The sequence below is a fragment of the Phocoena sinus genome, chromosome 14, assembly GCF_008692025.1.
Source record: "Phocoena sinus isolate mPhoSin1 chromosome 14, mPhoSin1.pri, whole genome shotgun sequence".
In the NCBI taxonomy this organism is placed as follows: Eukaryota; Metazoa; Chordata; class Mammalia; order Artiodactyla; family Phocoenidae; genus Phocoena; species Phocoena sinus.
The window spans coordinates 38,561,712-38,583,682 of record NC_045776.1 but is presented as its reverse complement, the minus strand read 5'-3'; the positions used below and the strand labels follow the sequence as shown (position 1 = coordinate 38,583,682).

General features: G+C 45.3%; 1 protein-coding gene across 3 annotated transcripts in view; it reads left to right on the top strand.

Annotated features, from left to right (window-relative positions):
• FHOD3 (formin homology 2 domain containing 3) overlaps positions 1 to 21,971 on the top strand; it is a 497,328-nt gene that overhangs the window by 442,758 nt on the left and 32,599 nt on the right. For all 3 annotated transcript variants that reach the window (XM_032602812.1, XM_032602814.1, XM_032602813.1), the window contains 4 exons: positions 8,986 to 9,168; positions 10,823 to 10,942; positions 11,674 to 11,835; positions 17,243 to 17,433. In XM_032602812.1, coding sequence (XP_032458703.1) covers positions 8,986 to 9,168; positions 10,823 to 10,942; positions 11,674 to 11,835; positions 17,243 to 17,433 — 656 coding nt within the window. The remainder of the gene's footprint in view (positions 1 to 8,985; positions 9,169 to 10,822; positions 10,943 to 11,673; positions 11,836 to 17,242; positions 17,434 to 21,971) is intronic.

Below are 21,971 nucleotides of genomic sequence, written 5' to 3'. Positions count from 1 at the left end.
GTGGGCTGGTGCCTGTCTGTAGGAAGTTAAATCTCCTGTCCTTATAACAGAGAAAGAGTGAGTGAAACCAATGGTTCAGCCCACAGATTCCTACAGATGGGTAGATGGCCTGGAGGCTCACTGGGTCAGAGTGGGGACCTGAAGACACTGCTTCATGATGTTGGGTGACACCCACCCCATCCTTCTATTGGCAAAGAGCCCTGGATTCCTTTAAAGGCTCTCCATATTTGAGATCCCTTCATACCCAGTCTTATTTGAAAGCCTCGAGAGTGAAGGAAGCCAATGAAGGCTGGCTGCGGTGAGGGAGAGCGGGCTTTGGCGGGAGAGTTGAAAGTGAGGAAGGCCTGTGGGGCTGTGCCCTACGCGTCTCCAGCCCTGAGTGTGGTAGGGGGCAATGGGGCCCATGGGGCAAAGTGATGCCTGAACCCAGGAGGACAGCCGTGCCTTTGTGCTTTGGAAAGCAGAGACCTCTACAGGAAAAGCCGTGTTCCAGAGGTTTGTACTGGATTGAGTACAAACGTCAAAATCCATGCCTACCCAGGACCCCAGAATGTGACCTTATTTGGAAATAGGGTCTTTGCAGACATGATCAAGTTAGGATAAAGTCATCCTGGATTAGGGTGGGTCCTACTCCACTGGCTGTTACCCTTCTAAGAAGAGAGAAGTTTGGACATAGACACAGAGAGGGGAATGCCATGGGAACACAGAGGATACACAGGAAGACACACAGAACAGAGCACTGTGTGATGATGGAGGCAGAAATTGGAGGGAAGCGTTTACAAGCCAAGGAACATGAAGGACTGCCGGCAACTACCAGAAGCGAGGACAAGGCGAAGAAAGATCCTCCCCTCGAGTCTTCAGAAAGAGCATGGCCCTGCCGACACCTTGATATTAGACTTCTAGTCTCTCAAACGGTGAGAGAATAAATTTCCTTTGTTTGGAACCCCTGAGTTTGTGAAGCTTTGTTATGGCAAACCTAGGAAACCAGTACGAGGCCTAAGCAACTCTGCCCTGAGAAACACACACACAGCCTGTGCCAGGAGCAGGTACGATGAGGGAAATGGCACTTCTCTCTGGCTGGAGAGGAGGTGGAGCCCGAGCCCTGGAGTCAGGCCATGTAGCACAGCAGGTCAACAGAGCCAGGGAGTGAGGGCACGTGGCAGACCGGGGAGGGTGTAAAAAGGAGAGAGCAGGTGACAAAGAGTAGGCAAATACAGAGAGGGACACTGAGGCAGCTGCCAGACAGCGAGAAAGAAGGGAGCAGGCCCAGCCTCAGTGTGAGGGACCTCCACCCTGGGACGCACAGAGCAGCAAGAGAGAAGGGCATTGGGCAGGTGGGAGCTGCCCAGCGGGACGAACCAAGTGCAAAGTGTCTCTCACATAGGACAGACAGAGTAGTAGGCCCTAGCGCACGTTCTGGCCATCCTGTTTACTTCACAGGATCTTTTAAAGACTGCAAAAGCTTCAGATTCGTACATAGTCTCCAAATGCAGCCAGGGCCAGCTTGATTGAAGGAAAAAATGACAACTTTCCCTTTTAAAAATATTTCCTCTTATTGCCATGAGAACTTGAAAGTCCATTAGGAGAGATGGATGCCTTTGGTTTTGCCTTTTTTCTTTCCTGAAATGTCAGTCTCCCTGGGTGGGGAGAGTTTCAGATACAATAAGTTAGTTAGATTTTAGAATGAATCAAATTATTTTTTCCTTTTCTGACTGTTTTTTTCAATCCAGGAAGGAATGATGATAGGTACAGTAATGATGACGGATATGGGAGCAGCACAGCACTAAACTTGACTTTCCTAGGTTTCCTCCTGTGGGCCAGACACCAGGTAGGTGCTTCACACAGATGCTCATCAGACCCTTACGAGGTACATACTATTATGTTCTTCATCTTAAAGATGAAGAGGGTGAGTTCCAACGTTTGTCTGTGTCCAAGCTCACAAGCCAGTAAGAGGTCGAGCTGAAATATGATTTCTAGAGCCTGAGTCTGAAGTGCAATCCACAGGCCAGCTCTGGCGGCGTCCAGCCCAGGTGGGCTGTCTGGGCCTGGGCTCACCCACCGAAAAGAATAAGAGGGAATCTGAAAGGGGAGTGAGAAGACGCATGAGGCAATGCAGTCCGCATCACAGCGCTGCCTATGGTTTTCCTCTGGGAGTAGTTGGCATATGAAATGAGGTACAGTGAGAGGACACAGCCATAGAAAACACTGCCTAACCCTTCCTGAGAGCTTGTTGTGTCATGAGTGCTCGGTAAATTCATATATAGTCACAAGACACGGAGTTACACATTTTTACCACAGTTTTTGTTGAAAGCAAGGTTTATCAACTGGCACTATTGCCATGCTGGGCTGGACAGTTCTTTATTGTGGGAGCTGTCCTGTGCATTGTAAGGTGTTCAGGATCCCTGGCCTCTGCCCACAAGATGCCAGTGGCACCCATCCAGGGGTGACAACCAAAAATGTCTCTTAGACTTCATCAATATACCCTGGGGACAGAATCACCCTGATTGAGAACCCCTCATCTGAAGCTGCCTGGGCAAATCCAGAGACTGTGTATATTTTCAACTCTTGTCAGCCGTAGCTGAGAATCCAGAAGAAACCAGTCCTTGTGGGGAAGACAGAACCCAGGCCCTCCCAGCTGTTACCTGCTGTCTCTGGCCACTGATCCCAGGGGCCCAAGGGGTAGAGATGGCCTTCATCCAAGTGCAGAGCTACTCCCCCAAAGCTTATCAACTGTCTAGGCTTGTTGTTCGAGAGTTAAGTCAGGGCTGAGAAGAGATGTAAGTTGCGTCCTTACAGATCTTCACTAATATGATTTCCAGCTTATGCCCAAATGGCCTTTTGCCAAACCGTCTGCTTCTTGGATGCAGGCCCTGTAGCGTGGCACCACGGCTTAATGGGGTCATTCGAAACGAAACCTCTGTGTACCTGGACGTGACTAGGATGTATTCACTGACATCCTGTTTGTCCACCCCATGTTTTCTATCTGGCTCATCATGAAAACCCATGGGAGTAAGTAACTTCATTAAGGAAGTAGTTTTTCTTAAGAGTATTAAACTTTAGAATATGATTTGGGGGCATCTCTAAGTATTATTAATGGTATTTTCCCAAGTAAAACATCGCTGAGGTATCACAGATGGAAGTAGGAAGGGTTTTCATTTTTCTCCTTGCTTTTCTCATTTTTAGAGTCTGTGTTTACTCAGAGGGTAACACAATTGAATGGCCCCAAACGACATTTAACTTGGCCCTGCTTGGCCGCCAGGCCAGTCAGCATCCTAGAAACAGAATTTCCCTTTGGCCGCCTGTACAAAGCTACAGTATCTCCTCAAGCAGTTTGTGTTGGGAACCCCGTCCACGGGTCCCTGAGTGAGCGCTGGACACGCGCAGGTGAACCAGAGCACAGGAGCCCATCAGTGGGTCCACAGTGCCAGGAATGAGAATGTCCCAGTGACTGGGCACCTTAGCCACCCTGGTAGTTTGTGGAATCGCCATGAGCACGGAGGCGGCGCTAGAAAGTAGGAGGAGCCCCTGGGTGGTTCTCCGGCGCTGCCTTGGTTATCCAGCCTAGCTTCAGGCACTGCGTCTTCATCTGTAAATTTGGTGCCTAATTTCTGCCTTACGTGCCTCACTTGAGTAATCGTAAGAACGAAAGAAGATACTGTCAAGAAATAAACTTGAGAAGTTAACTAAAAAAAAGAAAAAGCCCCTCCCTGAGATGAAGTGCAAGAAGAGAATGCCATTGTCTCATGAGACTGCAAGTTGCATCCAAACCCTGCATAAAGGCTCCAACTTTCTGCTGTTAGATTCTCATCCGGAGTCATAGCCAGGGTTCTGTTCAGAACTCAGGAGATACGGGGATACACGTATATGTATAGCTGAGTCAATTTGTTATAAAGCAGAAACTAACACACCATTGTAAAACAATTATACTCCAATAAGGATGGTTAAAAAAAAAAAAAAACTCACAAGATATGATAATTACTTAGTATGGTCTCATCTGCAAGTGAATGAGATGGCCAAACCCCAAAGCATTTGGGTCTGTAAAAACTAAGTAAGACTTGTGAATTTTCATCTGAAATATGATTTTCAGATACAAAAGCAAGCATAGTTAAAGCAGTGCTGGAGAAACACTGTCTGGAAGAAAGCAAAAAAACACTGAGATTGTTATGTCATGGGCCTGTTTGATGTTTTTCTCCCTGTGAAACCAAATGGTCATCACAGAAACATCAGTAAATCTACTGACATGGTAAAGAGCAAATTAAAGGTATGCTCATTCCCTTGTCATCTGCTCATGGAAAAAAGGGACCATCACCTCATAGGAGGTAGCGTTGACCTCCTGTCCCCGTCTTACGGCTATTTTTATTGTCAGAGATGTGTAAAAAAGAAGTAAAATAAACTGGCAGATGGTAACCTCATAAATCTTCAGTAGTGAACAAATGGTTTAAATTAGAGAAAGGAAAAACAAAAGAGTGTTTGATTACTTTCCCAAAGGAAAAAAGCAAACAAAAATCATCCCAGGAAAATACCTTCTGAAGAAGGGGGAAAAGCGTTGACGACTTTATATTTCGGAATTCTTGTACATGCTTAAAACAATTGGAGCATTAAGAAAATTAAAATACAAATTCTTAGTTAAGTTTTTCTTTTGAAAACCAGTTGAGTTCAAATGCTGGGTGTTTTGGAAGAAGTGACATCTGCTTGGCTTGTTTTGGTCCTTTTTAAATGCCATCTGTGTGGACAGGTGGAATCAGTGGCATCAGCCTGTGGGAGAACAAGGAGGATCGTCACTGAACGTCTCCCCGATGCTCCATTCCACCCACATAATCTGTGTTTGGGGCCGTGATGAAGAGGATGTTGGAAGAAGAGGTATCTAGGGCTCACCACCTGTGACCTCACTCTGACCACAGCCCAAAAGAGGTCTTCAATACAGTTTGTCGTCACTGGCTTCTGATAAACTCCTGAGACAGCCCTCCCTGATAACACTTTCAGGAGCCTAGGACAACTACTGCCCCACCCAGATACCTCCTAAGGCACAATCATGTAGATATCTGCTTGTTTGCTGATTCTGGTGTCAAGTGTCCAGTCTTTTATTTTGGCTTTTTTTAAAAAAATTAATATAGAGTAAAGTTGACTTTTGGCGGGGGTCCAGGTCTATTGAGTTTTAAAACATATATAAATTCATGCAATGACCACTGTAGTCAAAATTCGAAACAGTCCCATCTCCCAGAAAAGCTCTTGTGCTGTCCCTTTCTAGTCACACCCTTAACCCACCCCTAGCCCCTGTTAATGACTGATTGATTCTCATCACTATGGTTTTGTCTTTCCGAGAATGTCATACACAAGGAATCGTACAGCGAGTAACCTTTTGAGATTGGCTTCTTTCACTCAGCATGATCAATGCCTCTGAGATTCATCCAAGTCGCAGTTTGTATCTACAGTTGGTCCCTTTTTATTGCTGAGTGTCATCGCATTGTAGGGATGTACCACTGGCTGTTTGTAAATATAAATATCCACCCATTGAAGAATATTTAGCTTGGTCCAGTTCATAGCAGTTATGAATAAAGCTACTATGAATACTCATGTACAAGTTTTTGTGTGAATGCTGTTTTAATTTTTCTAGGGTAAATACAAACAGAACTGCTGGGTCATGTGATAACTCTATGTTTAATCTTTTGAGGAACTGTAACTTGTCTCTTCATTCTCTTAACAGTGTCTTTCACAGAGAAAAAGTGTTTAATTTGGATGAAGGTTAATTTATCAACCTATTCTTTTTTTGTATCATGTCTAGAAGTTCACTGCATAACCTGTGTCACAAAAATTTTCTCCTGTGTTTCCTTCTAAAAGTTTTGTATTGTTGCTTCTTACTTTTAGATCTATGATCCCCTTTGAGTTAACTTATGTAGAAGGTGGAAGGTTTAAATTGAGGTTCACTTTTTGCATATGGATTCCAGTTGGTCCATCCAACACCATTTGTTGAAAACACTACCATTTGTCCACTGAACTGCCTTCATACCTTTGTCAGAATCACTGGGCCATATTTGTGTAGTCTATTTCTGGGTGCCCCATTTTGTCCCACTGGTCTCTGTATCTGTCATTCATCCCATGCCACACTGTCTTAATACCGCAGCTTTATTGTAGGTCTTAAAGTCAAGTGGTATGACTCCTCCAAGGGTATTCTTTTTCAAAATTATTTTGGTTTGACTGTTTTGGTCCTCTGCCTTGCCATATAATTTTTAGAATCAGCTTGTCTATATCCACAAAAAATCATGCTATTTTGATTGGAATTGAGTTAAATTTATACATCAATTTTGGGAAGACTAGCATCTTGACTATGTTGAATCCTTCAGTCTGTGAACACTGTTCCTTCTCTTTTCATTTAGATCGTCTTTAGATGATTAGATTGCTTTCATCAGCATTTTCTACTTTCCAAATGCAGATCCTACACGTGCTTTGTTAGATTCATACCTAAGTATTTCATTGTAAATAGCATTTTTAAAAAAATTTCAGTTTGTAATTGCTCATTAGTAATATATAGAAATAAAATGGATTTTTTTGTATATTGAGCTTATATTATGCAACATTGTTTAACTCATTGTTTCATAAGATTTTTGTAGATTCCTCAAAATTTCCTATGTAGACAATTACACCATCTGTGACAGGAAGAGTTTTATCTTTTCCTTTCCAATCTGTATGTATTTTTAAAATTTTATATACCTGGCTAGGATTTCCACACAATGTTAAATAGGAATGGTGGGAGTGGACACCCTGTCTTGTTCCCATTCTTAGAGGGAAAGCATTCTCTCTGTCACCATTAAGTATGAAATGAGCTGTAGGGTTTTTTTTTTTTATATAAATGTATCTTATCAGGTGGGGGAAATGCCTTCTATTACTGGGTTGCTGAGATTTTTTTGTCATGAATGGAAATTGAATTTTATCAAAACTTTTTTGAGTCAGTTGAAATGACTGTGTGAATTTTCTTGTTCACACTGTTAATCTGGTAGATTGATTAATTTTTTTCATATTGAACTAACCTTGTGGCTATTTTAAAATATATTGCTATATGAAATACAGCAATAGATTTATATATCTTAATATATTGGCATTTATTTATATACTTTAAAATATTTTGTTAAGGATTTTTGCATCTGATTCATCAGGGTATTGGTATGTAGTTTTCTTTTCTCGACTAGATTAACTTTGTCTGGTTTTTGTATCAGGATCATTCTGGCTTCATAAAAAGAATTAAGAATTGTTCCATCACTTGTTGGAGTTCAAGCCACAGATTCTGACCCACCTTCTGTGGACTGTTGTTCCAACGTCAGCTCAGTTTTCAAAGTTTTCAAAGACCAGTTCAGGTCTCAAAGTCTTTAATGTGCTTTTGAAGGTCAGATTCACACACGAACAGCTCAAGGAGAAGCTCAGAAGTTCTTAAACAGCTTTGTGCCCTTGCTTTGCAGGCTCTTCATGTTTCATGACCTCCCCACTGCTTTCTGGTTTTCTGGGGCCTTCCTTTTTAGTCCTCCAGTGAAAGCTGGGTCTTTAGTTACCTCACTTTACCATGCACTTGCTATGACTGTGCCCATGTCTGGGGCCAAGCAGAGAGAAGATAGAAAAGAAAAGCGTAAGGGGTTTGCCCCACCTCTTGGGACCACAGCTCCACTGACTGGAGAGGAATGTTCCCTTGATCTGAGTTTTAGGACCTGCCAACCTTGCTGCCACCGCTAGGAGACCCTTTCCCACACCTCGAGTCAGAACTAGAGGGCTCCCCTGGCGTTCTCTCTGTCTGCACCTGATACCCTCTTCCAGATTTTTGGGCTGCCTGAGCCCAGGCTAGGGAATACCAGAGGAAAAATGGTCAACTCATTACCAGTTCAGTTGAGCCTTCAGTTCTGGTCTTCTTCCTCAATCCACCTACCACTATTTCTTTTTTAAAAAGTCTTCAAGTAGCTGCTCCATGCCTGCTGTCCAGGGTGTATAGTTGCATTTAGTGGGACAGACAGAGTATTGCTTACTCTATCTCCCCCAGAACCGGAACTCCTTCCCACACTTTATCCAGATGGTTGCTATTGTAGAGCAGTAACCAAAGCCGCTTAGAATTAATGAATTAACATAAGTTACCGAAAAGTATGGCACAATGTGTATTTCTTTGCTTTGAGACTCTCATTTGATAAACGAGAGAAAAAAATAGTGACACCTCCTCTTTCGTAATGTTGTATGTTAAATGTCACGTGGTGGGAATTTTTACCTTCTTTTGAAATGTAATCACTAAGGAATTTGAACTTATAAGAGTCATAATCCTTCTGATGCCTGTTTGCTCCCTCTGCCTTCCACAATTGACTTTTACCAGAAACAAATGAAAGCAGAAAGCGATACTCTTTCCATTAGTAGGTAAGTATTGCTCTTTATAAGTACCATCATCATTTTTTCCTCAGTCAGACTTGAGCTGAGCCTGATGTTAAGACGTTTTCATTTCTATATAAAATTTGAAATATACTTGAAATATTTACAACAATTAAAGTTATAATATGGCCCATGTACAAAAGTTAGTCTGAGCTCTTGGTAAATGATTTATTTTTGTAAGCTCTTAAATTAATCCGTGAGAAGATTGTATGCTTAACGCATTTTACTCTATTTCTTAGGGAACAGGGAGCTGTTCTCTAATCTCCTATCTTATTCTTTCACCTTTCTCTCACCCCCCATCCCTTTCTTGCCTAGAATGTCCTTCATGTACAAGACCAGGAAATTTAGGGCAAGTTGCTTATGGAACAGGAGATTTAAAGAAAGAGAAAGAATGTTAAAACAAATGAATGTAAATTTAGATGCTACGTAGGGCTTTTCCACTCTAAAGTTTACTTGGTATATAGCAGCTGTATATGATAAGAGCACTGACAGCAGAACATCTCTACTACCTGGTTGGGAAGTTACCATATGAATTTGGAAACATCGAGGGGTCCATCACTAAGAATATACTCTATCATTCCATCTTTCCAGAAAATTCTAACCATGATTCCCACTGAAGAAGAGAAGCAGAAAATCCAGGAAGCGCAGCTGGCCAACCCTGAGGTGCCCCTGGGCAGTGCAGAGCAGTTCCTCCTTACACTGTGCTCCATCAGCGAGCTCTCAGCTCGGCTCCACCTCTGGGCGTTCAAAATGGATTATGAAACTACAGAAAAGGTAAGCACTTAGGAAGAGAGGCAACCAGTCCTATGTCCCCAGAGTTGAGAATGTTCATTTTTTTAACGGTGAACATAGTGAAGTATCATTCCTGAGACAGGGTTTGAAGGGTGAGGGTTTGATCGTGCTGGGGTCGTGTCTACACCGAGTGACGAGCAGCCTACCAGTGAGGGCTTATTCTCCAGTGTCTGTCTGGCACCAGCCTCAGATACTTGACTGTTTAAAAAGAAACAACAATCAAATGTTTTTCTGACTCTATATGCTCACTGTAGAAAATTTAGACAATACAGAAAGACACAATATGGGAAGTGACTTGCAATCCTTCTAGCTGATGATGGTCACCTCACTGCCATTGACTGTGGCAACCAGCAGGTCACTGGGTCCCTTTGAGAGAGTATCACAGTAGAAAATCCGAGATGAACAGATTGCAAGAGGCTGAGAGGAGAGTAGAAGGAAAGTGAAGGCATGGGAACACTCATCCCGAGTAGAAAGTGGAAGAAGCAGGTGTCCTCTCCGGATGGGTGAGAGGTGAGTATTTTTTGCAGGCTGAGAAGAAGGAACCATGGAGAGGACGAGGCAGGGAGGGGTGGTGAGCTGGAGGTGAGCTTGACTGAGAGCAAGTACCCGGAGGAAGTGGAGAGGCTGTGTGGTCTTCCTCTTTCCGCAAAGGAGGGAGCACGGTCCTTTCTGAGGGCCAGGCAGGTAGCAGTGGGCTAAGGCTGCTTCAGGAGGAAACTGCTATATTTGACTCCATTCGAGAATCAGGCAGGGCTGAAGAATCCTAGAACTGCTAGGGTGACGTGGTTGCAGAACTAGTCAGCATGTTCAGATGATTTTCTGGAGAAAAGTGAGGTAACTTCAGGGAGAAAACAGGTCATCGAGTCAGCCTTGGCCAGGGGCTGGGAGGGCCTGCCTAGCAGAAGCGAGGCTGGAGAGAATGAAGCTGAAGCTTCTGGCATTGGGGTCCATGCTTGGGGAGAGCCTCAGTGAGGACGCTGAGGTGGGGGGTGGTTACAGAACAAGGCAGAGGGAAGGGGAGACTGAGGCCATGAGGCCACAGGGCAGGCTAGACACCTGAGAGAGTGGGAGTTTTGAAGAAAGTTGGAGTAATGAGGACGATGGCCTTCTAGAAAGTAACCCAGGCCAAGAGGTGGCCAGCCACAGAGTGCCTAGAGGGGAGGTTAGGAGACCTGGGTCCAGGGACGATGAGGCCACAGTTTCCAGTGTCATCTGCCTGGGAGGAGAAAGGCAAAGAGGAAGACTGCTTCCGATGCTGAAGGAACCTGCAGGTGAAGAGTTTCACAGACATCAACCATGGTCAGAAGAGAGAATGGGAGGAGAGTATAACCTGAGGGTCCTGCTTGAACTTTGGAGATGGGCAGGAACAGGGGATGACAGAGCAGATGTCACCCAACCAAGCTCCTGTGAGCCACAGGTACCCAGTTGGTCTGCACTGAGGAGACTTTGGGGCTAGACTTTCTCCTGCTGCCCTTCTGCTCTTTTCCACACCTGGGAGCATGTACCCATCACATGGGATTGCCTTATACTGGGAGAACTCCACTGGTAATGACCTTGTACAAAAATTAAAAAGAACGAAGTAAAACCAAAATTTACGCTCGCTATCACCTTCTTCTAACTTTTTTTTAATTGAAAGGAAGTGGCAGAACCACTTTTGGACCTGAAGGAAGGAATAGACCAGTTGGAGAACAATAAAACCTTGGGCTTTATCCTGTCTACTCTCTTAGCCATTGGGAACTTTCTAAATGGAACTAATGTAAGTCTTTCCCATCCCTTTCTTCACAAAATCCCTGCCCTTCACTTGCCAGTGGACGTCGTACCTCTGGTCCTCCAAAGCACAATTGAACAAACAGTTTTTGTGTTTTTCGGTGAAAATCTAGAAGTTTTGTCCTTAAAATATCAGGGCCTATTTATTCAAGCCTGTATCTTGCTATAAATAAGAAAACTTAGAAAAATAAGCACTTTATTCCTTGTGAAGCTTGGCTCCTCCCAAAATTGACTTTGGAGCTATTTTCTTCTACCCTGTTTTTTTCTTTTTCTCTTTTTTCCCCTGAGCTTATCACTTAAATATTTGTACTCACACACATTATAAACAAACTTCTTTTTGTTTGTTTTAATGGTCTATCTTCGGCCAGGAAGTAGAAAAGCAACAGGGAAGGGATTAGGGAAGTTGTAGATACCTACATGGCAGAGACCCCGCCCCCTTCACCCCATCCCAGCACCCTGATTTAGGAGCAGAGCCCTGGGATAGTCCGTGGCTGATGGCTGTGGTGGGAAAGGGCTGGAGGCTCATTTTGCTCTCAGGGTGGCTGGTCCGTGTGTAGTCAGCTAAGGATGATGGAGCGTGTGGCCTGAGATGCTTCACTCACAGAGGAAATAAATGTTGGGCTCCTTTAAGAGAGCATTGATTCTAAAACCATTTGGGCCTTTCTGAGAACCTGCGTGAAACTTGTTCTTCCTGTCTTTTATTGAACGTTCCCCAAACAGGCCAAAGCGTTTGAGTTAAGCTACCTCGAGAAGGTTCCAGAAGTCAAAGACACCGTGCACAAGCAGTCACTTCTCCACCACGTGTGCACCATGGTGGTGGAAAACTTCCCGGACAGCTCTGATCTGTACTCAGAGATTGGGGCCGTCACCAGGTCAGCCAAGGTATGTCCGGGGCTCGGAAGAGCGGGCGTGCCTGTCCCCAGAGGCTGGCTCTGCATCAGTCTTCTCTGCGGAGCACAGGCTCTGTTAACTAAAACGCCCAAGTAATGCTTGCACCCCCTGCTCTAGAGTTTGTGAATAAAACTCGTCTCGTGCCATGTCTAATGGACTTTTGAGATCATTTTCCCATCTCTGGTTCTCCGTCAGATTCTTTCCTGCTGAGGTATGTGAAGCAAGCCTGCCATCCCAGTCAGTCCTAACCCTGGCGTCCCCTGTTCAGCTGCGTTACTCACCAGGCTGGCTTCTCCAGAGCAGTGAAATCACCCAGCTGGTTTTAGGTGGGCAAAAATGTGCGCAAGATGCAATTGACCTCCTCCTCAGACTTCCATAGGACCCTGCAGTGAGGTGCGGAGCCAGGAAACTAAGGGCACGCCTGGCCCCCTGACCCCTACAGATTGGCCCTGCCTGTGATCTTACACCAAGGGAACAGTTTTATAGGGCCATAAACAGCGTAGGGCATTGGCCCCTCAGCTGCAAACTCTTAAGCTTAGTGCAGAGTTGAAATCTTCATGAGCTTATGGTTTAGTTGTAAGAGCTGGATAGCCAGCTGCCCCCGCTGCAGAAGCATCCCTGGGGCCAAACAACCCCAGAGGGATCCCAAACACAACAGAACTGCGAGATGTAAGGGTCTTGGAAGCAACAGGGAACTCACAGGGATGGGCCTCAGTAGGGCCAGGTCAGTGTGGAAGAAACTCCCAGAAATACAACCCGGCTGGGGAGCTGAAAGCAGAACAGCGTTTAGCTCCGGGACACATTGGAATCTAGCGATGAACATGGGAGAGACTGTGGTGGGCAGAGGCGGGAAAGGGCTTTGCTAGGTTCCCCTTCAGGGAGCTTTCCCTCTCCCTGCCTTCTCCCACAGAGCTGGCTTGTGGGGACCTGGGGCCTGGGACCCTCCTTCACCTGTCTCAGGCCAGCAGCTGCCAGGTCCACTGAGCTGGGCGCCCTGAGCCAGCCTGACGGTGGCCCTGCCTTGAGGCAGAAACAGGCAAGGCCAGCGATCCTGCAGCTCTGAGAGTGGACAGACTTTTCTGTTTCACAGGCGCTCTCTCTGTCTGTACTCTGTGCCAGGCACTGTTCTGAAGTCTTTAGAAATATTACTTCAGTGTTCCAAAAGCCCTTCTGAGTGTCCCAACGGGGGTCTTCTAGGTGTCCCATGAGCACCTTCTCAGAAGGCAGTTTATTAGTAATTCTTGAGATAGAGTCTGCCTATAATTCTTGAGACAGGGCTTCTGGATCCCCTTCATTTGGTCCTGTTTCCAGAACGAATCAGTTCCCTTTTTACAAATCAGTAGTCCTTTGTTCTTTCCAGGGCCTTCTGCTGGGTGGAGCCTGCTTTTGATGAAAGTCGCCCTGGCCTAGGGGCCCTGACACCAGGCTGGCCCCCAGTGACTGCCCTGGGCCCCCTCATTATCAGGCCTTTCCTTGCCTAAAGACTGGCTACACAAGCCAGACCTGCAGGTAGCTTCTCCCCATTAACCTCGGCAATTACGAAGGACGACTATTGACCCAGGCCCATGTGACTTAAAACAGGATGCCAAGAGGGCACCTACCACCACTTCTTAGCCTTTACTCCAAAGTTCTGGGGGGCTTTGAGGGGCTCTTATGTGTAGACAGGTACAAAATCAGCTTCAAGGACCCCCAGCCCCAGCTGCATTCATTCCTTCCCCTGGTGTGTCACTTTGGGTATCATCACTGCAACCCACGAAGAGCAGGTTACTTTGGCATCCGGAAGAAAACTGTCCCACCAGGGGCTGGTGGAAATGAGTGGAGGTGGGCATAGCTCTGGCTGCTCCTAGAGGGGCAGCTGGCGGGGGGGTACTTACAGGCTTGTGCAGAGTGCTGACAAGTCACGTTAGCTTTCAGAGAGTGACAGTGAAGCGTGATCACTGACTTGACCCCACGGCTCTGGGAGTGGAGGCAGGTGACCGTGCAGGCTCTTCTTCCTTACATTTTTACCTGCATGTATTGGTTATCTACAGCTGTGTGACAGATCACTCCAAAAGCTAGTGGCTCAGGATAATGTATTAGTTTCCTAGGGTTGTTGTAACAAAGTATCACAAACTAGGTAGCTTAGAAAAACAGAAATAATTTGTTCCCCAGTTCTGGAGGCCAGGAGTCTGATATCAAGGTGTTGGCCAGGTCAGTTTCTCTTGAGGGAGAAATCTGTGCCATGTCTCTCTCCTGGCTTCTGATGGTTTGCTGGAAATAACCCCTATCTCTGCCTTCATCTTCACATGGTGTTCTCCTTGTGTGTCTATGTCCAGATTTCCCGTTCTTATAAGGATACCAGTCATATTGGATTGGGATCCACTCTACTCCACTGCAACCTCATCCTAACTTAATTAATTACATCTGTAATGACCCTATTTCCCGATTAGGACGCATTCTGAGGTACTGGGAGTTGGGGCTTCAACATATGAATTTTGGCAATAGGAAACATTATTTCATGAGTGGTTCTGTCTCAGGTTCTCTCCTGGGGTTTCAGTCAACATGTCAGCTGAGGCTGCAGTCATCGAAGGCTCGACTGGGGCTGGGAAGTTTTTCCCATGGGGGCTCACTCATCTGTTAGTTCTTAGAGAGAGGACTCAGTTCCTTCGCAGGTCGGGCTCTCCCAGGGCTCCTTGAATGTCCTCATGACTTCGCAGATGGCCTTTCCCCAAATATGTGGTCTGAGACAGAGCACACAAGAGCTCCAGGCAGAAGCTCTTCCCCATTTATGACCTAGCTTTTACATTCTTTTCATTAGAACCAGGTCACTAAAGCTGGCTCACATTCAAGGGGAAGGATTTTAGGCTTTACATTCTGAAGGGCTGAGTGTCAAAGAATTTGCTGTTAAAGCACCAGACTACTCATACTGTGTGTTTTCCCTGCCCGATCCCTTCTGCAGCCCTGGCTCTCGTCCCTGAGTTGGCCCACTCCACCCCAGACTAACTTGATAAGACTTGACTACCTCACAGCACAGTTCCATGTCCTCCTACACACGGAAGGTGGCCCACGTGGAGCAGTCCTCAGGAGAGGGCTTCCTGGTGAGGACTTCCTTCTCACGACAGAAGGCCAGGCCAGCTCTCTCTCTGGGGTGGAATTTTTTAGGGACAAACCTAGGCTTAAGGCATGACGGTTGAGAACTTAGACTCTGGAGCCAGAGGGATGTGGGTTCAAATCCCAGCTCTACCACTAACCAGCTGTGTGGCCTCTCACAAGTTCCTTAACCTTTCTGTGCAACAGTTTCTCCCCCATGAAATGGGGCCAGTTACAGAATCTGAGGCCATGAAGTAACTGTGAAGACTCAGATCATGGTGGTTTCGTCAGCCCCAGGAGACAGCCAGCTGAGGCAGCCTTCTAGGTCTCCTCAAAAGGTGCTACATTAAGCTCCACCCTCAAACACCTTTCGGTCAAAGGCTCTCCACCTGGTTTCCATTGGCAGTGAGGTCACTTTTTTCTGCCACTACCTTTAAAGGCTCACAGTGGATTCTCTTCCCTGAAAACCATCTCTAACGTGGTTTCTGCCCAACCGCTCTGTGTCCACTGCAGTGCTGGACAGGCATCACCTGGTTAGACTGTACCAAGCTGCTCAGTACATTCCGAGCTGAACCGAAGTTACTACACTTATTAAAGTTATTACAGATATTGCGGATCAAGGTTGCTGCTAGATGCAAATGAGGACAGATGGTGAAGCTCTGATTAGACCTGTTACAATTGGCATCAAATCTCCTAGACCTCTTAGATACTATGTGTCAATCCCAGACCATCTGGAACCCTTTCTAGACTTATTCTTTGAAATATTCAGTCCTTCTTTTCGAAACCTGCATTCCGTTTTCTTTCAGGTAGATGCCAGATTTTTTCTCAGCTCCATTGTATCATAGGAAAATGGAACTTTTCTAATCTGGATCCAGAATTCCTTTGTTTTCAGGCAAATTATTTTTCTCAAAGTTCCACAGTGCTCACCGCTTACCTGAATCCCCAGCCTCTGCCTCAACTTGCCTTCTGTTTTTGGCACCACAGCACCCAAGAAATCCAGGGCGTGTGAAGTCTTGCCTGGCCCCTTGGGCATCTCCTATGCTCAGCGTACCTTCATCCTGTCTGGTGACAGATCTTCTCACGGATTCAACTTTTGTTGACTTGGCCTCCTCCATTGTCTTTCTCAGGGTGGGGCTGGAGGTCTGAGGTCACTCCAGCCAGTCCCCTTGGGCACTTGCCTCCAAGCCTTGCTCCGGTGACCACAGTCACGGCATCTAAGCGATGGCGGCTTACCTCTCCCCACCTTCTCTTTCTCCTCCTGACCTTTGTTTGCCAGGCTCTTGCCCTTTCCCACCATCTCTCACTCTCCATCCACCTCAGTTCCCTCCCTTCAGCTCACCAGTTTATCTATTTCTTCCTCCCCTCCTAGTCTTTTCAGTTTCTTTCCCCTATCTCACATCTCCCTCCATTAAATACCCTCAAGTGTATTATTTCACGGCTAACTCTCTGATTCCCATAATTTTTAGTCTAGAAATTCTATCAAAGCATTCTTTTAGAAAGCTTCATCTCAGTCCACTTTAGTCAATCCAAATTGGTCCCACTTCCCTGAAGAGCAAAGTGAATGTTCTGTCACATCTGTTCTTTGCACACGTGGTTTGCATCTGCTGGCAGATGGGATGGACCACACACCCCGATACTCACCCAGACACAGAGGCCTGGTGGGTTCTGTACACGCTCAGAGCTCGGTGACCACCTGTCTGTACTATGAGCCTCCTTGGGAATAGCAAGTTGGTCTCTTTCCGCATTGATCTTTGTCTTCTTCATACCTGGGAGGGGGACCGGCATGCGCTGGTTTTTCCCTGAGTGTTGTTTGAATGAGAGAATGAATGGATAAATAATTTGTCACACAATGTAAAAATGATCATGGTGAAGAGAAGCTCTGGCTGCCCCTTAACTGGCCCCAGCATATCAAGGCCATCCATGTAGGACTATGGTGCATACCTCCAACCTCAAGTGAAATATCTAAAGAAGAAGAGAGCTCTGAAAAATTTTATGAGATATCTGCTTAGTTCATCTTGTACTAGATTCCTTGATATCATGTTTTAATTTACAGTTCCCAAAGACTTTCTTAAGATTTCTTTCCAAATACGGCAAAAAAAAAAAAAAAAAAAAAAGGTGACACTGCATTGAGTTCATTTGGAGAAGTTTTATCACTAAATAATTTGATGTCAAGACATGTGGATAATTTTTAGGCCATAAATATGTTTGTATTTCAAGATGTAAATTGGGTTTTGATGTTTGTTTCTTCCCAGAGGCAGTTCGGTTTCCTGGGTCAGTTGATGTCCGGTTATTTCATTGCATTTGGTAATGTTCTCTCTCTGATTTTCAGGTTGACTTTGATCAACTTCAGGATAATTTATGTCAGATGGAGAGACGATGCAAAGCTTCATGGGATCATCTCAAGGCAATTGCAAAACATGAAATGAAACCAGTTTTAAAACAACGGATGTCAGAGTTCCTAAAAGACTGTGCAGAGAGAATTATAATTTTAAAGATTGTCCATAGAAGAATAATTAACAGGTGAGTGGATTGAGGAGCTTATGCAAACGTCAGTAAAACGACATGTTGAAGATATTCCGCAAACCAAGGTCTGAAGGTTAAATTTACTAACATCGTCTTGTAAATTCTTGGTACATAGCAAGTGCACCTTTGATGGACTTTTTTGTTTCATGAGTACTTAATTTTTCTCAAACACACACACACACCCACCAATAATACGATGCTGTTGAATCTTGAGATGGGAAGGAATCTCAGAGACGCTGTCATCCACAAATCCTACTCGATCAGGAATTGCATCTGTAAGATCTCTGGCAAGTTGGCCCCTGTATCTTTGCATCTGCCTGAACAGTTCTGCCTACAGAAAGTACATATCCTTGGAAGGCAGCTTGACTTGTTAGGAAGGTTCCTTCCTCATATCAAGCACAGCCTGCCTTCTGAGACCTTTCTCTCATCCATTCTCGGACGGCTGCTCTGTGCTGCAGCCCTCCTAGAGACAGCCTGGGTCCCACCATGGGTCCCATCCTCTGGATCAGGCTTCCTGATGGCTGATCCAGAGGATGATATGGGTCCTCTTGGATCCTGGGAGACACAGCAGTGATGTGTCAGGCCTTGCCTGACTACAAGGAGGCTGGCTAGGGTCTGGGACAGCTCCATGGCTGTCTAGGGCCGTCTCCCTTGTAAGTGGTGGCAGCACCAGGACTAGGTCTTCCAACTCCCCAGGTCAAGCCGTTTCCTACTAGGCATCCCACTTTCTTCCCCTTTGTCTTGTCACAGAACGTGGTTGCAGGTCCCTCACCCTGGCCTCTGGGTCTGCGTGCTCTGTGCTGGGCCTTGCACCTTGGTGAGCAAATGTTTAGGCCTACAGGCTGCGGTTTCCCTGGAGCAGGTGTTCTGATAACAGATCCTCTGAAACAGGCCTCCTTGCAATTCTGTTAAGGGAGCCCTCCCTTGGGGTCATCTAAACCACAGGCTTTCCCCAGAGAACTGCTCTTCAAGCCCACTCCCACTCTTGTGCTTGAGTACCTGATTATTATTTTTAATCAAATGTGTGGTATTTTCATTTATCCCTGTACAGTTCACATTTTTTATTATTTTTTTCTCTTCCCCCTCCCCCCCGCCCCGTACTCTGTCTTTCCTTCCTTCCTTCACCTTTCTTGAACCCATACAGAACTTTTAAAGCACCTCATTCTCTTGTCTGCCTGTGAGCCCTCTCTCGGCTTGTGTCACGTGCTATTTGGGTGATCCTACCTCCTGGGTCTTGATGCTGGGCGGGGGGTGGTGAGGGTAGTCTTTAAATGTTAGACTGGATAGGAATAAGGAACAGAATCTTCCCTCCAGGTTGACAACTAACCATTACTCAGTACTTTTGGAATTTAGTTGTTCAACTGTAAATCCCCCTCCCTGTACTTCATCTGGACCTCACAGCTGCCTTCGGGGTAGGAGGATCTTATCAGAGATTTTGTCAAATTTCTTACTACAAGCAAAGTACACCCTGCTTTTAACATGGCTAAAAAGGGGAGACAGAGAGTGTAAGCTGCTTTGGCCCTCCAGGCTTTGTATGATACAAGCAATTTCCAACTTAAAACTACTCAAATAAACAAATAGTTTCCATTTGGACTGGCAGGAAACTGGAGCAGTTTTATGAAAGTCTTGTAAAGTTATTATGCCTGGTCACAGTAACCATCTTATCCCAGACAGTTTAAGACTCAGCTTGGTGATATATCTGTTCCTTAAGCTAGTGTGTGTGTGTGTGTGTGTGTGTGTATGGCATGTGCGAATATGTATGTTATGCATATGGTGTTTGCTCTGATTGTCCTTTTCTCCCTGGTAAGCTGGTTGCCCAGATGCTGGTTGCTCTTGTGTGACCTGGATCTCTGATGCTCTTTACTGGACACCCGTCTGGCCGCCCACCTTCTTTGCTCCCCTCTGTCATGGAGCTAATGGGGGCAGGTGCTTCCAGCTCCCTTTCCTATCTGACGCCCCCCTCTTCCCCCGCTTAGTGACTCCAGTGACCCCTCTTAATAAAGGAGCAGAAAAAAGAACTTAGATAATTCTCTTTAGGCAAAACCTGACTTTCAAACTGTTGCCTGGCTAAGAACATCTTGTTCTAGATGTCCAAACCTGCAGAGTAACCTGCCCTTTTGCGTTGCTGCAGTGAGAGCCAGTCCCACTCTGTGGATGTACAAACTGACTTGCCAATTCCCATGGAGTCACTGGGCTGTAGTTACACCATGGCAGGCACTGCAGAGGGGACCAGGTGAGAGTGGGGAGAAATGCCTTCCTGGGAGGCACGGAGAACTACAGCAAGGACCTGGCATTCCTCGGGGAGAGACAGGTGGAAAACAAGCGAGCACCCACACTGGCTTCCCTCTGGTGCCCCCAAATCCACCCCTCCGGGCCAGACACCCTACTCAGTGGCACACATGAGGAAAAGGGCGGAAGGTGGAACATATCACAGATGTTTGGCTTGTGCCTTACGACACTGATGAGGGGAACCAGCCCCTCCACAACTGTAAGACCTTCTTGTCATGTGTTATTAAAGTTACAAACTCAACTAACAAAAATCCCTTAAATGTTTTACTCCCTTAAAGGCACACCCACTTTATTCTTCTGAAGGAATGCCACAGTTTCTTTCCTCTCAAAGGTACATCTGAATCTTTTTTCAGGTGTGAATTTTACTTGCTGCTTATTACTCCCCTGTTTACAAGATATATACAGTTAAGTCCCCTACATACAAATGAGTTCCGTTCCGAGTGTGCATTCCTAAGTCCAGTGTGTTCGTAGTAGGTACCCCACTAACACAATCGGCTATATAGTACTGTACCGTAATAGGCTTATAATACTTTTCACACAAATAATACATACATAAACAACAAACACAAAAAACAAAGAAAACACTTTCAATCCTACAGTCCAGTACCTTGAAAAGTACACTAGTACCGTACAACAGCCTGCGTACAGGGGCTGGCACGCATGTTCGCAACTTTGAAAGCAACTTGAAGGTTTGTGTGTAGGGGACTTACTGTACTTGAATCATATCTCCAACTTATATGTTAAGATTGGATCCCCTCTAGATAAAAACAATGTTCTGGAAAGCAGAGGATAAGGAATCTTGAGTAGTACTTATGTATAAAATAGGACCCAGCTGTGGGCTGATCATCCTCCCTTGATTCTTCTTACACACAGATCTTGAGTAGTGATAAGTGGCAATACATGTGTATATTACACTATCCTATCCTAATATGTATAATATCATGCCATATCTCCGGTATATAATGTCAGGTAGTAATAAGGGCCAGGAAGAAAAATTAAGAGTGTAAATGGGATAGGGAGTGATAAGGACATGCTGGTTTATGTAGGGCAGTTAGGGGAGGCTTCTCTGAGGAGGTGATATTTGGACAGAGACTTGTGAGGTAAGAGAGCCATCCAGGCAGCTGTCTGTGGCAAGAATGTTCTGGGCGTAGGGAAGAGCTAGCACTGGATGCCTTGTTAGGGCCTGTGGTCCTCCCAGTGGAGTGGCCACCCCGCCCCTCCTTAGAGTCCCTGCAGGCTCTCAGCTCAGCTGTGTCCCCCGAGGGTCCCCTACACACCACACTGGGGGCCTGAGGCCCTGAGGTGGGCTTGTTCAAGGAATTCTGACGTCCTAGGCAATGAGGTCAGAGAGGTAGCAGGGCCAGTTTTGTGTGGATACACCACATATTGTTTATTCATCTGTTGTTGGACATTTGGGTTGTTTCCACTTTTTGGCCGTTGTGAATGATGCTGCCATGGGATTTGTGTAGGTTTTGTGTGGACCCATAGTTTCATTTCTTTTGAGTATATGTATAGGAATGAAATTGCTAGGTCATAGGTTAACTCTGTGTTTAACTCTTTAGAACTGTGTCTTTTCAACCACAGCTGAACCATTTTGTGTTCCCACCAGTACTGTGTGAGGGTTTCGATTTCTCTACATCCTCACCAACACTTGTTATTGTCTGTCTTTTTTACTACAGCCATTGTAGTGATTGTGAAGTGGTGTCTGAATGTGGTTTTGATTTGCATTCCCCTAATGGCTAATGGTGTTGAGCATCTTTTCATGTACTTATTAGCTGTTTGCCAATAATCTTTTTGGAAAGGTCTGTTCAAATCTTTTGTCCATTTTTATTTGTCTTTTTAGTGTTGAGTAGTAAGATTTATGTATATATTCTGGATACAAACCCCTTATCAGATGTGATTTGCAAATATTTTCTCCCATTCTTTGAGTTGTCTTTTCAATCTTGAGAGTATCCTTTGAAGCACAAAAGTTTTTGATTTTGATGAAGTCCAGTTTATTTTTTTTCTTTGGGTTCTTATGCTTTTGGTATCATATCTAAGAAATCATTTTCTAATCCAAACTCATGAAAAGTTATACGTTATGTTTTCTTCAGAGTTTTATAGTTTTAGCTAGCATTTTTGGTTTTAAACAGCATTTTTTATCCCCCTTTAAATGCATGTCATATGCTTTCCTTTAGTATTTTTCACAAAAAGAATAAGCCACTGTCCTTCATTTGAAAAATAAACCAAACCCCTATTCAAGCTGT